At 42.4% G+C, this 17222-nt stretch overlaps 1 protein-coding gene across 1 annotated transcript; it reads left to right on the forward strand.

Moving 5' to 3' along the window:
• The first annotated feature begins 4030 nt into the window (after positions 1–4030).
• On the forward strand, positions 4031–4838 carry LOC117147817 (transcription elongation factor S-II). The gene has a single exon (XM_033314871.1). The coding sequence runs from the start codon at positions 4116–4118 to the stop codon at positions 4602–4604; it is 489 nt and encodes a 162-aa protein (XP_033170762.1). The 5' UTR covers positions 4031–4115; the 3' UTR covers positions 4605–4838.
• The last annotated feature ends 12384 nt before the right edge of the window (positions 4839–17222 follow it).

Here is a 17222-nt window from a genome sequence, read left to right on the forward strand (position 1 = left end):
CGATTCACCCCGGTAATCGGCCCTAAGTACTATATTAGCGAATGCCGCGCTAATTGACACTCGAAACTCCAACAAAAACGCAGCTATAACAAACCAAAAAAAAAAAAAAAACACACAAATAAATAAATTATGTACATAAGAAATAATAAAAAGAAAAAAGAAGGCAAATAAGACACACGAATCAAGAACAAACAGACTCGAAAATGTGTTAAGACTTTGATGGTCAGCCATAAAAGCAGATAAATATTTCTCCGAAATTTCACATTTCACAGCTCAAAGAAGTAACTATAGCTATATATATATATTTATATATATTAAGGTACATATTTTTATATATCTCGGGACAAAGTGGAGCGGAGCAGCGAGACGAGGTCAGCGAATTGCAACACGAATCAGATAAAGTTGTTCTGGCCACTATCAGCTGTAATGAGGATGATTACGATGATCGGATGGTATGAGTGTGCCAGATAAAATGGCCAAAAGTCTGATAAGATCTCCCCCCAAAAACGAAGACGATACCATAGCGAAACGGAAGGTGCGTGACGAAACTGTAGGGCTTTAAGTGCGGAATTTCGCATGAAATGATCTGGGTATTTTTCTTTTTTAATTCTACAATCTTTGAAAGTAATTTTTGGTTGAAATGCGTGTAAATTTGGACATGGTTAATTATACCAGCGTCTTTTTTATTAAACTCAAGGTCGTATTTGGCGTTAGTTTCAACAAACAATAACAATCAACAGCCCACAAAGCGTTTAACAAAACAAAACTGGGCATTGATTTGATTTATGGTAATGATTTAATTAATTCATTAATCAGTTGCGTACGTTATTTATTTTAGCTTGTCGCCGACGATAAAACAATCGTTATTCAATAATGAAATTATGTCATTGCATTGAGGGTGTGTATTTTATTTTTAAATATTAGATTAGATAAATGCAGCCATTAAGTGTGGGAAGGTTCTCATTACTATATGTATTCAAATTATTTATAGATTCTTTTATTGCAGCAAATCAATCAATAAATGGTGGCCATAAAAGGCAAGTGTTGAAATCTTTGCAACTGAGACAAGGCGCAGGAAGTTGGAAAATGAGCTTATAAAATTGCGCGCACTGTACTTGGCGTATTTTTTCATAAATGGTCATGATTTCGCTGGCGTGCGTATCAAAATATAACCATAATAAAAATTGTTATAATGATGCATCATAAATCGCGGACGATTGCCCTCGGCAGCGGCTCCACCAAAATGGGGATCGTCTGATCCTCGCCAGCATTTCAGCGGCGGGTGGATGTACATATGTATGGATGTGGATCTGGGCTATACACGAGGACCTACCTGAACGAACAGCTTGTGATAATTTAGTATGCCCACTCACGCCGCCGCCGACTTTTGCGAGCCACTGTCAATTCAGTGTAAATTTCAACTATTAAATGCCAATTTATGGGGCATAGCTTATAATTTTTTATTATCGCTTTTATAACACCTTCCTTTCGCGGTGTGGGCGTGGCCCGTTCCTTCCATTTAGCAGGGCTTAACCCGACTATGGCCATCTCCATAATCCATGCTCCATGCTCCATGTTCCCAGTTGCATTGTGCCAGCCTGTCCTCCGCCTTCCACTGCTCCGATCCACAAATCCTGGGGCCAGAGGCCCTTTTCCGTAGCGATCTGTGGCGTGAGAAGAGATTGAAAGAAGGAATTCGCAGATAAATCACACTAAATCATTTCACTCGACCGCCAGTCGCATAGTGGAGAGCACGGCGCATGCGCGCATGCTGCAATGCATCCAGTCGACCAGTCGGCCATCCAGTGGATGTGGCTGTGGATGCGGCTGTCGATCGGCGGCCAGAGGAGCAGCAAACACACAGACAGACAGACAGTCAGCGGTAACAAAGGCCACTGCAAAAGCTGCGAAGCACAACAGAACAAAACAGCGAGGGATTTTGAAAAAAAGGGGCGTGACAACTTCCGAATACCCAGTGGAGTCGAGGCATTATGCTTATAAAACTAAACACTATTCTCGTATAACAGACTACTTGTACTAGTATTAAACATTTAACATCAAAGTGGAAATATATTTCTTAAGCTGTATAAAATTATTAAAAAGTTTCAAATATTAATACAATAAATCATCTAATAGAATATTGTGCCTTGTTGTTTCATTTTTGCACTTTTTGCATCCCAATAAACTGCCATAATGACCCGGAAATCGCATATAGCCCGTTTATAAATCGCTTGTGGCCAAGCGGCATCCAAAAACTGCATCTACACTCCAACAACAACAACAAAAAACTATGACGTTGAAAAAAAAAGTTAAAGGGGTAAAAAAAAAAAAAAAAACAAGGCAAGTTCGCTGCCATCGGCGGATTGCGCATTTTGAACGCCGGCGCGTACTAATCACTCGCATTGTTACACGATCACGCCATGGCATCACGTAGCCAAGGTGAAAGAAGGCCACGCCGGGGGCGTAGCGGGCGGTTGGGCGTGGCAGTGGGCTGGCTGCGACGGGAGACAAATAGGCAGCGAATGTAACTGCACACCGGCGATGGGAAACGTCCATCCATCCAGCCATCGATTCATCCATCCATCCAGTCAGCCAGCCAAGCCAACAATTGGACTTTAGAAAACTTGCAAAATGCAAATTGATCGAGCTAAATTAGTGAAAAATTGCTGCATACTGCGATTTAACTATTTATGTGGGAAATTTTAAGTTTTTATTCACACATAATTGATTATTCTGCAGGAGGAGTAGCTCTGGTCATTGGTAAATCTTCATCAATCTTCATGTAATCAATCAAATATTTGGTAATATATTATACTTAAGCTACATTGTTTAGTTAGTTATTATTTTTTAAGTTTTCTTCCTCAATTTGATTTTATTTAATATTTACTAAGAATGGCAATAGCTGTAGTGTTGTAAACAGTAGTTTGAAACAGGAACTTATTTGAGATATTTTCATTAATTTTCTTTGTTTGCCGCACTTTCTTTTCATTTTCTTCAATCAGAAGAAATTAATTTCTTTTGGCCACCAAGGTACGAGGTTTTCCCATTGTTCTGGGGCTTGTTTACCAAGCCAAATACCTTGCTGGCCGAAAGGCGAAAGACAAAAGGCCGCCAAGGTCAGTTAACGGCCGTGAACCAATTCCCCAGACCATTGATAGATACATTTGTATCTTTGTATTTGGGTAGCTTCGAATCGGTGGCGGCTGTTTATGTTTCGCTGAGGTCGTCAAGTTTAACAGTTGAAGGTCGGCGGAGGCGTTTTAAAACGCTACAAAAACGCGCACGCACAGTGGGACGAAAGCGAAGCCAAGTGGGCGAGTGGGCGAGTGGGGGTGTGGGTGGGTGGGTGGTTGGTTCGGGTGTTTGTGTGGTTAAGTACATTAGCAGATTTATATCCGGCAACAATAAAAAGAACGACTCGCTAAAGAGCTAATGACTTGGATAATGAATTCGATTTTGTTTTCAATTTTGCTCGCTTTTGCGGCTGTTGTTTGGCTTCTCAATATTTCAATTTTCAATTTACCATTTTCCATTTTCCATTTCCCATTTTCCTTTTTTTATTACTCATTTTCCTTTTGTTTTTGGCGCTTCTGCGGGATTCGTGCGTCAATAATTAGATCATCTCCGCGCTGTTTGTTGTAGACGATTAGCGAAATCAAAAGCCAGCGGCGCACAAAGAAAGCGGAACGACAAACACAAACATATAGACTAAATGGGAAATATCATTTCCATTTCGATTTCAATTTCGATTTCCATTTGTGTTTGGTTTTCCTTTCAGTGTTCAATTTTAGCACATTTCGGGCGTTATGGAATAGTGATATATTACGACGGGGATTCCCAAATCTAACATTTATACATATCTATTGTAGATTTATCTATTTCAATTAATAGTTAATGCTATGAAATGATTAGGTAGAAATATTGCATAATAAATACTTATTCAGAGTTGAAATGTCGATTAAAAACTTCGTTATCCTTGCCATTGCTGTCAGTTTAGACATCTGTCATTCTCCTCTCAACAATCTAACAATCAGAATCTAACAATCACAATCGAACAATTGTGCTTTCTGTTTTCGTTGAATAAATTCACTGGACTTTCTTTCGATTTTGCTGCCATGTCCTTCGAAGTTCGCATGAAGTGCCGCGATATGTTGGCTGCCGCCTTGAAATCGGGCCCTATGCCGCCAGGATGTGGCGATCCACATGACAAGGCCGCCCAACTGGAGGATGCCATCTTCGGGGAGCTGTCCAGCTGCCATGTCAAATACAAGAATCGGATTCGTTCGCGTTTAACCAACTTGCGCGATCCGAAGAATCCTGGCCTGCGCGAGAAGTTCCTTGTTGGCCTAATAACACCCCAGGAGCTGTCCCGCATGACGCCCGAGGAGATGGCCAGCGATGATCTGAAGCAGATGCGCCAGCAGTACGTCCAGGACTCGATCAATGCGGCTCAGTTGGGCAACGTGGAGGGCACCAAGACGAATCTGTTCAAGTGTGAGCGCTGCCACAAGCGCAACTGCACCCAATTGCATATCCGGGATGGCGACGAACCGATCATCACCTTCGTCATGTGCGATGATTGCGGCAATCGCTGGAAGAGCTAGACATTCCAGGATGGAGTCACACACACACCAACGCACACAATTCCCAGTAACTCATACCCATACCCCACTGATTTCCTGTTGCCTGCCTCAATGTAAATAATACTTTTACAAAAACATATATACATATTATGGAAATATATTGCATGACATAACAATAATATTCAATCCAGAGGGTATCAATGAGTCCATCAAGTGCATATCGATCGATGCTCCTTTGTTCGCCTGCGAAAGCAGATAAAACAGCCACGAAAGTCGGAAAGAAAGCAAATCTTTGTTTTATAAACATTCAACAATATACGCATGTATGCATGTATAAAAAACGAGCGTAGCGCGCGTTAATTTAATGAATTTTTCGACTATTAGTTAGCACTTTACACTTTAATGAATCATTCGCAGCGATGATCTCGGAGTGGGTGGGATCGGATGGGATTGAATTGGATGAGATCTGATGGGTTGGTATATGTATATAGCATAGTATGTTTTAGTATGCGTGGGTCGTTGCCAAGTGCAGACAGATTATAGAAGTTAAAGCATTTGCTTTATGGCCACATTAACGACATTGACTCGGTTATGGGATTGGGATTCAGGTTTGGACTGCGAACTGGGATGCTAGGTGGACTCTTGACGGGCACAATGGGAATTGCTCCCCAGAGACGGGCAAATTAATTAATATCCGCCGTCGTAAACGCAGCGAACAAAATGCAAAAGCGTATCAAGTAAATCGCATTAATTGGCCATTTGGCCAAAAAACCATTAAAAAAAAGAGCTCAGGGCGCCGAATAAACAAAGTGGAAATGCGCCTTTCCCAGGCTTCCATTCCGTTTCATTTTGGCGTTTTTATGTCCGTCTGGCGCCGGTCATCATCATCATTTTCCCCCACAAACAAAATCGCCTATTTGTTTTCGAATTTCATTTGTTGCTTAGTTGCTTTTTTTTCATTTGGCTGTTTGGCTTTTGTGATTTTAGCCACCGGTTCGAAATGTCGCTCAAAAAATTGACGACCCTGAAGGCGCCGGCGCCAGCGACAAGTGCGATCGCAGCAAGGTGGATGGTGCTGGTGGAAAATGGGGAAAAATGGGGGAAAGTCGGAAAATTCCGGTGGGATATGATGGTATGAAATGCCTTGAAATTGGCATGCAGACGCGCGGTGCTTTCAAGTGCCATATTTGATGTATAATGTTGGATTATATGGCCAAACGACCAAATGGATTTTGGCTTAAAGGCATTAGCAGTCGAGCACAAAAATGAATGACTGACATCGAAATGGACAACGACTTGGACATGGACACGGACATGGTTATGGAAATGCGAAATGGGAAATGGACATGGAAATATAGCCAATCAGTTCAAAGAGTTTTGCCGATGCTCGATTAAATCGGGTAGTTAACCGGCTGGGATTGCGAAGATCCGCTGAACAAGTTGCTTGTGTTTGGCATTATGTCGCAGATCTGGGGGATCAGCCAAAGTAAGCGATCAGATACAGGTAAAGCTATATAGTTTAGTACCACATCCAATGAAATTACGATTATTACATATTTAAATTGGTATTTATTAGAGGTTTAATAGTAATACCTTTATAAAACTACAAGTTACTTACTCAGTAACTTATTTGTATATTGAATTACTATTTAATTTAAATGCCAGAATATCTAATATAGAATATATATAATATATAATATAGAACATCTAATCATAAAGGATTTCCTATTGCCTATCATCCAGTTTTCACCTACTTTTGAAGCTAGCAACTAACTTTATTCATTTGAGCCATCATTTAATCGAAGTATTGAAGTATCTACGACATCAGTTGACCATAAAGGATTCACTATTGATTGTTATACGTTTATGGCGGCCAATTGATGCCCACTGACCTGTGTGTGGAAGCTCAGGATCGGCAGATCGACGGGTTTCAGCGGAACAGGTAGGCTGGTCGAGCGGAAATTCCCACCATACACATGTGGCTATAATGCCAACGGCAGCGAGGTGCGAAAACAGATGCAGCCTCATAAAAGGGGCGCAGATAAGGTCGCGGTTGCGTGGGAAAAGCCCATCCGACCAGGACCAGGACGAAGCAGTGCGGTTGGCGCATCATTGCCGCCATGTCTGCTCTTCCTACCTGCGCGGCCATGGCGATATCCTTGTGCAAGGATAAGGAGCGGGGATCATAAAACGCTGTCGCTTTTGTTTATGCTGCTTATTTAAATTGGCTTCTTGGCGGGCGTTGCGACCTGGTGCTAGTCCCAATCCCAATCCCAATTCCAATCCACATCCCATCCAATGCGTTCTACCTGTCCTAGGAATTTCCGATCCGGCCGCACCCATATGGCCACGGATGCGTGAGAGTGCTCCGTGCGATTCTAGATCATCGTGGGTATTCGCAGACAATCGGGTTATTGTGCCGCATTCGATTTTGGCTATTCGGTTTTCGGAAACTCTGACCAGGTTTTCGGTTTTCGATTTTGGGTTTGGGTTTGGGTTTTTCCGGCCGCATCGTGCGTCATCTGGTGGCACAGGACGCACTTGCCCCTGCCAGTTGGGCCGTGCACCCTTGCGTCCAGGATTACGACACCTTCTGTGGAACTGCTGAATCGCAGAATCGCAACGATGACCTCTCAACCAACTCCTCCTCATCCTCCTCCTCATCCTCCATGCACTCCTACTCCTCGCCATTGATTGATTCGGCCGCGTGTGTTTGCATACTTGATGAATTGTGGCAATGATTGGGAACTACACTCGACGAAATTCTGGGGAAATGCTGGCAAAAATACATAAGAAAGCGATTTTGAATTAGAAATATCGAAACAATGAATATCATACTTGATCTATGGCATCTTTAGCTTAAAAGCACTTCTTGCTGATTGCTTGACCATAAGCTCCATACGTTTTTTCTTTCAGTGCAGTTGTATGCCGACGCTGCATTCGCTTTCTTATGGCTTTGATTTTGATTTATTTGTGGCCCGATTGTCAATCGGACGGTGATGATGATTAATTGCGACGGTGAATGCCAATTGTCGCCATTGGCTGCGATCTCGGCCCGAGACCCCAGTCCCCCAATCCCCATATACCCCCTACCTCGTAGTCCCCATTCCCTATCCCCCGTCACCGGTTTCCATTTCCATCTCCAGCCATTTATTTATTTGTGGGCGCGTGCTGGGGACTCCGATCCGAGAACAGGCCACACCCGCATTTGCATCAACAAATTAGCCGCTTGAAACATGTAAATCACGTGTGGCCACGCCCACCCCCTCCCACGACGCCCATGTCCCCAGTCCGCCCTCGAAACGCCCAGCGAATACGTGGAATTCCTTTCGATCTCTGGAATGTGGACTACCCTGTTGATCTGTGCAACTGGAGAGGTAATTTTAATCGATTGACGAACACAAAAATACTATATAATATAATACTATAAAAAAATAACAAGATTGTCTCGACAATCAGATACCCATTACTCTGATAATAAAAGTCGATATGCGATTATAATAGAGTGACATACTTAATAATACTATTTACTTTTAACTACTAAAGGCACTGATAGCGTATACTATACATAAAGCAAGGTGGAAAGCTATGGTCGAGTGACGCCACTATCAGATACCTCTTACTGGGATAATGTGAGAGAGAGAGAGAGCCAGCTGCTGTGGCAAGCGAAATGAGACAATTTTAAGTAATAGTAATGAAAAGCATTCATGGATGGAATGGAATCAACCGAATAGGTAACATCATATATTTATAAACAAGTGTATAAGGTTCTTTAAGATAATTTTAAGCTAAGCTGTCGTAACAGGAAATTGTTTAGTTCAAATGCGGCGACAATGGCATTTCGGGACTTCTAATTTATAGAGCCGTACTAGATAAAATAAACGATCTGCAGATCCAAGATCGAATAGGGAAGCAATAGATCGCAGTGCATAGGAATTTGCCCCATCCCATCCATCTACCTTGCCGGAAGTCTTTCAGCCAGTGTTCTCATCGAAGAAAGAAACAAAATACAACGGGAACGATCGCTGCATAACTCAAGTGGCATCGATTGGGGATCGAATAAATGTGGGCAGGGGTTAAGAATTACGGGGGCTTCGTCATTTTCCTTGATTGACAGACGATCGTGGCGATTAATGTTCGAATGGGTAACGATAAATTTGCATTCGGCAGCGACCTTGACTGGGTGGCTGTGGGTGGTGGGTGGCGATGGCTGGCTGGTCACTTATGAAAATAAATTGCATAATCGTTTGGCTGACAACCATGAATCGAACAGAAGAGCCATCAACCGTCAGCCCTGCTCCTCCTCCTCCTCCTCCTCCTCCTCCTCCTCCTCCTCCTCCTCCTCCTCCTCCTCCTCCTCCTCCTCCTCCTCCACCGATCCATGATTATTTTTTTATGCGTCAGTGGCGATGACGCCAGTGGTGCTAGCGTATCGGTGGTTTCGTGGACATGGACACACCCACCGTTGGCCAATTACGCCAGCGCCAACCCCCCACCCCCCCGGCGGCTGTCCACTTGTAGCCGCCTAGTTTCGCCTTTGTTTTTGGCATTTTGTTCGTTGGATTTCCATTTCAATTAATCAAAATTTGCGCTTCCGTTTCAATTTTTTCGCCCACGGGAAGGGCGGGACAGGAAGCATCGGGTGGCGAGAGCTCCATCAATTGACGAGCTTCGGTTTGTGTAAGTTAACAAGTGCACTTCGCTTCCAATAAATTATCACGGCGATCAGGTGCGTAGTGCGACCCCAAAAGGGGGGTTTTGAATAGGCGGGTTTTCTTCACTAAAAAAACCATTACAAAAGTGTCTACAACTATGCAAAAAACTATCGAAAAGCATTTTGATTGCATAGTTCCATAGAATACAATCCGAAATACCTCTTTGATAGGCTAACGCATACCCCGTTGTAACTTGCCACCTAAGATGTACTACATTTTTGTTTGGAATAATTTCCATTGGTTAGAACCCTTTTATTTTTTATTTTAATCACTACTTGCGGGAGGATAAGCCCCCTCTATCTATTTTTTTATGACCACGCCACTGGACTTTGCACTGGCATTTTCATTCGATTGCTTTGCATTTCGATTCGATTCGTTTCGATTCAGTTGAAAGTGATGAAGATTTATTGTTTTCATTAAAGTGGCCACATTTGCACCTCCGCTCGATTTGGCTGCTCCCGGTGTCATCCATTTTTATGGCCTGTTCGCGTTATTTATTTGACACTTCTTCGGGTTGGCCAGCAAACCGGTGGTGATCGATAGTTTGGCAGCGGTGCGATGATGGCTCCTTGGATCGCATTGGATTCAATTCAATATCATTTCATTCCATTCCATTCAATTCGATGCGATTCGATTCGATTGGGTTGGATTGATCGTCGCCGTGCGCGCATATTTGCAGTGGTGCATAAATTATTGCCAATCGGCACTTGGCCAAATGTTGCAGCTGCCGGCAGTTCTTTTGCCACTTTTCAAACGCCTATTTCTGTTTTTTGCTTTTTTTTTTTGTTCAATTTTTCAATTGCCACAATGGGAAAAGCGCACGTACGCTGCCAATCAGCGATCGCAAAGGGTGGAAAAGCCACTGGAAAAGCGGAAAAGCGGTGGGTGGTTGGGTGGTGTTGGACTCGCAGCACTTAAGGCCATTGGCATCGTTTGGCCCACTGCATATTTGCATATTTATAGAATTTATTATTGGCACTGCGCTCTATGGAATTTTCATTCAGGCGCTGCAAATAGTTGAGTAATCAAATTTGAACTGGCAGTTGTTTACTGGGTCTTCAACACGAAAATATTGGGAGTATCTTGTTTATTTGGTTGGCTCGCCGATCGCAAAGATCAATCGATTCCAGTCGCCTACTTATCGACTGTCTTTGGGTATCTAGCAGTATCTGGGCCTCCTCCTACTCCTACTCCTCCTCTGGATTCATCGATGCAAGATGTGACTCTATTTATTGGCCGCGATGGCAGAACAACGACATTGCAACAAAGTCATTTCAATTTCAATTGCGATTCAAATGCCAGCGACAAGCTGAAAAGCTGCAAATGCAGCTCAAGTGGCTGGCGAAGATGCGGCACAAATGTCATTATCGGTCCGTCTCATCTTAATGCAGTTCACTTGCTGCTGCAATGTGGTGCAGGGTGGTGCAGGGTGGTGGTGCAGGGTGGGTGGTGCTGCCGCTTGACAAGAGCATAAATATGCAACCGGCGAGCCATAAATTCCAATCAAATGCCCAGCAAAACGGCGAACAGAAGACACATGCCACAAGTTGACCCTGCCACCAGACGCTGCATCTCGCTCCCGCCAACAAGCTATCTCCCTTGCTCAATTTGCTAATTTGTTCACTACAGCAGGGCTTCTTTTTTCAAACTCTCTAACCAACTTAAGACTATTGTTTACATTCCATTTTTAACTAGTCTACATAACACCACCCATTCAAAAGTGAAACATAAATCCTGTTTTAATATCAGCGACTACATTCGCTTCTTAATTGCTCTGGTTCGCTTTACGGAAGTGCGCCTGTACTTGATTTGCCCGTAGGCGAGTTCAGCGACTGCCTTGGCTGATTAACTCCAATGAAACTGCATTTATTGTTGCAACTTGCTTTAATCAACGCTGCGCGGCTGAAAAGCTGACGAGTGCCTGGAAATCTGCGGCATCATCTTCCGGGTGCAAAATCGCCAGCATCGCCAGCACGTGTGGTCCATGCTGGCGTAATCTTGGCCTCCCAATCCTCAAGCTGCTCCTCCTCCTACTCCTCCTCCTCCTCCTTCTCCTTCTGCTCGTAATTAGCTTCAATTAATTTGCCTGCCATTTCTATTCGGGAAACGCACACAAGCACACACGCACGCACACACAGTGTTTGGCTGGCCTGCGCCTCTGTTTTTTATGGCTCATAAAACAAAACGTCGCATTTGCATAATAATTGTTGCCATTTCATTGCGTGTCCATATATCACACATCATCAAAAAAGCATAAAAAAAGTGGTGGCCATCGCGGGCGGGGGAAACTCGTTTCGCTGGCGGCGGCGCTTTTACACGTTTGTAACAGCAAGTGGACCACGCGGCGTATGAGTAATCTGCCTCAAATTGCCACTTCTCACCAAAAATTATCGAATGCGTAGGCGCTGCCGCCAATTAACAAATAAACATTGTCTAATTAGCAAAGAAATAAAGCAAAAAAGAGAGTGCACTCCTAATTAGGTGATGGAAATGGGGTTGGCCAGCTGGTCGCCCAGAAGCTGCTTCAGTTGCTCCCGCATCTGCTCGCTGATCTCCTGGCTCTCGCTGCTCTCGAAGCTCACTCCTCCAAAGTTGGGCACCTGCAGATTCCTTTGGCCAGAGGTCAGGAGCATGACGCAGAGCAGCAGGTGATATGGAATATGGGATTCCAATCCGACTCCTCCGCCGCAGCATCAGCCTGGTGCATAAATCTATGGATTTATGGATTGCTTTTCGCACTGCGAGCTCCAGATTCAGATACACGAGCGATTATCCGCCAGATACAAGATACTTGTCCCTTAGAACGTTAGTGACTCGTGGATATCAGTCATCGTACACAGGTTAAGTAAAACTGAATTAAATTAAGCGACTTTCAACGAAATCGCTAATTCATGGAATGCGTAATCCAAGTGATCCAACTTATCCAAGTGGGTGAAATGAGGTGCGGCGAGGTGGTAGACCAGTGGCTGGGTGGGTCAGTGGTTGTAAGTGGTTGGCTTATGTGCGACCATTTAAGAGTGATTAAGAGTGAAACGGCATTTTCCATTGATTAATTAACATGGACTCGAACTGGCCAACGTCACTCGATGCCAAGCGATTGTTAATTGAGAGTGGGGATCAGTGGTGCGATGGGTGGTGCAGTGGGTGGTGCTGGCGACACCGCGTCTGTTTCTGGTGAAATGCAACGCTCTGGATGGCATTTGGGAAATGGGATGGCAATTGATTGGACGGCAAATTTTCCCATTGTGTGGAAAATTCACCGCCGTTGATTCATGGCACTCATTGTTGTATTTATTAGGTCATTCATGCGATCGATTTCATTCACAATGAACTGAAAATGATGTCATCCAGCTGGATGAGAACGAGATCCCCGCGGGTGAGCAATGTGTGTGAATTTCCTAAACAATCGGTCCGATCTAGAAAATTGCCACACTGACAGCCAGTAATAAATGTTTAGCATATTTTGTAAAATTTTCTTAAGTGCAATAGGATCCTTGAATTCCATTAAATAAAACAACTTGTTACAATATGAAATTAAGAAATAATTTAAAATTTATTAACTTAAGTAGTCGTAGGTATTTTTAATGCACCACTTTTTTCTCTCAGTGTCGGCGCTAGTTTCTGTATATTTATTCGACCAGCATCGATCAACATCCCACTCAGCATCCAGAGCTCATCTAGCCGCTCATAAAATCCATCAATATTGAAACACTCAACAAATGAGTAGTCCAAATAAAATTAATGCTCGTCAATTATCGCTACTACAATCGGAAATGGTTATAGTTTATTCCGAATGAATTAAGTCAAATAATATTAGAAATTCGCGGGAAATTGACGCCTTTGCAGTTTGTTTAAAGTTTATCAAACATTATTTTTAATGCCTCTTAGCAACAGGAAATATGAGGGCATAGTCATTTCACGTGAAATTCAATTTAAATAATAAGAGGCTAAAGTCGCGTTGCCCGACCATTAGATACCCCTTATTCAGCTAGTGGCATATCGATAGAAATGGGGAAACAATATTAAAATGAACAAGAATAGGGTCGAAAACGCTACTTTCTACATTTGTACATTTCAACAAAGCCGGAATTCCATTTTACGCTATGAGTATAGGGTATATTCATTATTTTTGAACTAAGAGAAAATATTGAATAAATTATTTACGCCAGAATTAACTACAAATCTTTTTACACAGTTGTCAAAAGTAAATTGTATGTAAAATTTAGCTATACATCTTACAAATACCTTCACACACGGCCAGAGCGACACCTATCGTCAGTTTGTCGAACCACCGAGGTTGGTGCAGTTTTACAGCCATAGGTGTCGCTATTCAGCAAATCGATTAAGCGTTTACATTTCAACTCAAAATGTGAATTTTTTAAATCGTTTGAATTTAAGCAAAAGTGATTTTTAAAGAACTATTGTAATAATAATTATATGTAATATTTATGTAATAAAATGTGTTAAAATGTAAACGATGTATGTACATAGTACATGTACATAATCAATTAACCCACTACGTAGCCCTAAAAATACCATAAATCATAGCTGATGGAATTTTGAATTATTGACCTCTTTTGTGCGAAACTCTAGGCAAACAAAAGACGACATGAAATTTCAGTTGCGCAAAAAATTAACATAAATCGCTGGCGAAAAAAAGGAGACCAAGACCGCAGGACGCACAAACAAAAGGATAAGGCGGTGGTGAAGGTAAACGGCATAGGGCATAAGGTATTTGGCATTTGCCAAAAATTGCGGCGCCATCGCGCTGAATGTGTGGCAAAACAATAAGCCAAACAATAAATCAAAATATGAAATAATAATAGCGTGCTCGTCGCCTTGCCCGCGGCCCAGGATGATACACGACTCGAGTTAAAGGACGAAGACGACGATATGGATGTGAATGTGGATGTGGAGGATTCCCTCCTTCTCGCAGCAACAGCTGTAAGTCACGGAGCGCCCATTGTGCGATCGCTTGAAACCCGATCAGGCTTTCGGGCGATCCAGCCATGGAAATGCAAGGATGTAGGACGCAGGACGAAGGACCAAGGAGCAGCATCCTGCGGTCGCCTCCTCTGCGCTCGCACATTTTGGCAAACGCTTTATCCCCTCGCCGCGGCGATTTACTCTCTCCCCGATGCATAAATCTTAATATGTCATAATTCGAAATAATTTCCCAAAACCGCAAAGGCAAGTAGTTCGCACCAAGGGGCCGACAGGACGATAAGGACCAAGGACCAAGGACCCGCTGAGCCAACGGAAATGCAAAACTAGGCGGCACATACAAGAAATACGTTGGTCAATTCTTTATACAATAGCTTTTTTTTCAATAACAATAGTATAGTAACTAAGTATCCTTCACAAATTTGAGTTTACTTCATAATAAATTTATTTTAAATTTTTGTTAATATATATTAATAATAGCTTAAATTTTTATTCTGCGCAACAAGAGAGCTTTGATGCTTCGATTTTTTGCTAATAAAATGTGTTTTTTCGAGTCAAAACATGCAATCGTTATATGCGGACATGGCCAAAGGACCTCCAGTTGGGGTGGCTGAGTTTTCCGCTCTAATCCCACAAATTATTACCCTAATAGCCTCATATTGTCGCGGCTTAGCGACATCGTTTGTCATTTTCATTTTATTTATTTTATATTTTTTTTTTTGCCTTTTCGTTGAGCGTGCGCACAGTTGAAATTATCGAAAAGCAAACACAAAATATGAAAAGCGCGCGCGCACGCATTTTCCGCTATTTGTTTAATTTATTAAAAAAATGGGAAAACAAAGAGCGGTCAGGACTTTTCCATTGTTCGGCAGTCGGGAAAGTCAGCTGCAACGACGCGGATGCGACCTTTGACCCCGGCACACGCTGCTGCGCGGTCATCCTGCGGCCAGCAGGTCCAGCAGCTTAGCGATCGAGATCTCATTGTGCCCTCATCACAAGCTTCATCCAATATTCCGGCAGTGGTGGCTGCGGCTCCTGTGTTTGTTTAGGCGTGTCCTCCATTTCCGGCCAGCCAACCAGCTAACCACCAAAACAAACTTAACACAGACCGACTTTAACGGACTCCACAAAAATCGCAGATATACATTTTACAAAACGAAATATGCATATATAAAAAGCAGAGAAGGCGACTATCACATACCCCTTACTGAGCTAGTGGAAGGTTGAATGAGAAATTTTAACTTTTTTCTATAATTTCGATAGAAATTGGGGGAAAATATAATACAATGTCTCATCTCAACTTTCTAGCATTTATGAGATCTTGAAGTTCATACGGACAGACGAACGGACAGACAGACGGATATGGCTAGTGATGCTGATCCAGAATATATGTATATCCTTTATAGGAAAATTTTAATCAAAATGCTATGTAGTTCATATTAAAAGATTAAATTTAAAGTGATATTTACTTTTATGATGTGCACTCATTCGATTGCAATCTTATTAGGCGACTGCGATTTGAATGAGAATAGCTGAAAAAGCCAATTCCGAATAATGCCAAACTAATTCACCATTCGTATTCATATTCCAAAATTATAAATCCCAACCCCCTGGCGCGTCGAAGGATTATAATTTGATATTTTGTCGGGCAAAGTATTAGCATTTAAATTGCCTCATTATGCTGCCGAGGAAGAAGAGTGACGTGGGTTCCAAGTGCCAATCATGTGTTCTCATATGTATATGGTTGAAACTTAATACTAAACGAATGATTAAAAGTATGGGAAAACAAAATAAATTTTTAAATGGCTAACATTTCCATTCTCACTTAATTTTGTGCAATATTGTACATTTTATGCGCTTTCTATATATATATTTAATTATTCAGGTACTTTTTGACCAATTAACGTGTTGAATTTTCTGACATCTCTAGCGTTGAAACCAAAGCAGGGAAAAAAATTAAGAAAAATACGAAATACTTAACTTAATTTAGTGAGTAAAATGTTCTCAAGCTGCGATCCTGGCATTTTGCCAATCCGACGTTCGTGTAAATTTATATCCTGTTGGCATTGTTTCTTGATTTCGGTGAAAAACTAAGCATGAAATCGAAAGTTTCCGAGCCACTGATCCGATTTGCCGTTGCAATCAAGGATACGAAATCCAGGCAGCAAGGACGAAATGAAAAAACCTAAACTAAATAATTACGAGGCCCGTCGGTCGAGGGCCACGGCAAAAAAAAGAAAATACGAAGAAAACAGAGAACAACAACAACAATAATAATAATAGGTGGACGGACAGATCCTGACACCCATGGCAAAAGGACACCCCGTCCGTGGATGTGGCGTGAGTCCTGGGTCCAAACCAAAAACGAGAACGAAATTGAAATCCCAAAAATTAAATGTAATTGCAGTTGCGACAAGGAAAGAACAAAAAACTAGACCAATGCCTTGGTGTTTTCGTTTTCTCTATTTTACTTTTTTTTTTTGTTATTTTGCTTCCTTGTGAGGGGTGATCCCTTCGGCGGAGGGGTGGCTACCCCTTGCCTTCGCCGGCACCATCGCCTTGGTCCTGCGACCTTCGTCCTGCGTCCTTGGGAAAGTGCGCTTTCTTTGCTTGATTAGATTTGATTTGTGTGTTTGCGGCATTTCTTTCCCCTTCTCACAGTCGGACGAACTACATTTAATTTCTAAATTATCGACACGGCGCCGCGATGGGCGTTAAATCGAAAACTCGGATGCGGATGCGGATGCGGAATGGCATCCGTGGCAGGATCGTCCATGGATTTCGGTTGGGCGGCCCCCCTTTGCGTGTTGCTGTTTTTGTTTTGATTAAAAAATTACAGAGCTTGGCGAAAGTGGGAAAAGCTGCCGTCGGAAAAATAAAAGAACATTGTAACCCCAGGAGATGCACTGAAAATAATAGATTGTAACTTTAAAGAAAATTGGAATTTGAGGTTAAATTAGTAGCTAAGTCTTAACTTTAA

The sequence above is a fragment of the Drosophila mauritiana genome, chromosome X (assembly GCF_004382145.1).
Source record: "Drosophila mauritiana strain mau12 chromosome X, ASM438214v1, whole genome shotgun sequence".
Taxonomy (NCBI): domain Eukaryota; kingdom Metazoa; phylum Arthropoda; class Insecta; order Diptera; family Drosophilidae; genus Drosophila; species Drosophila mauritiana.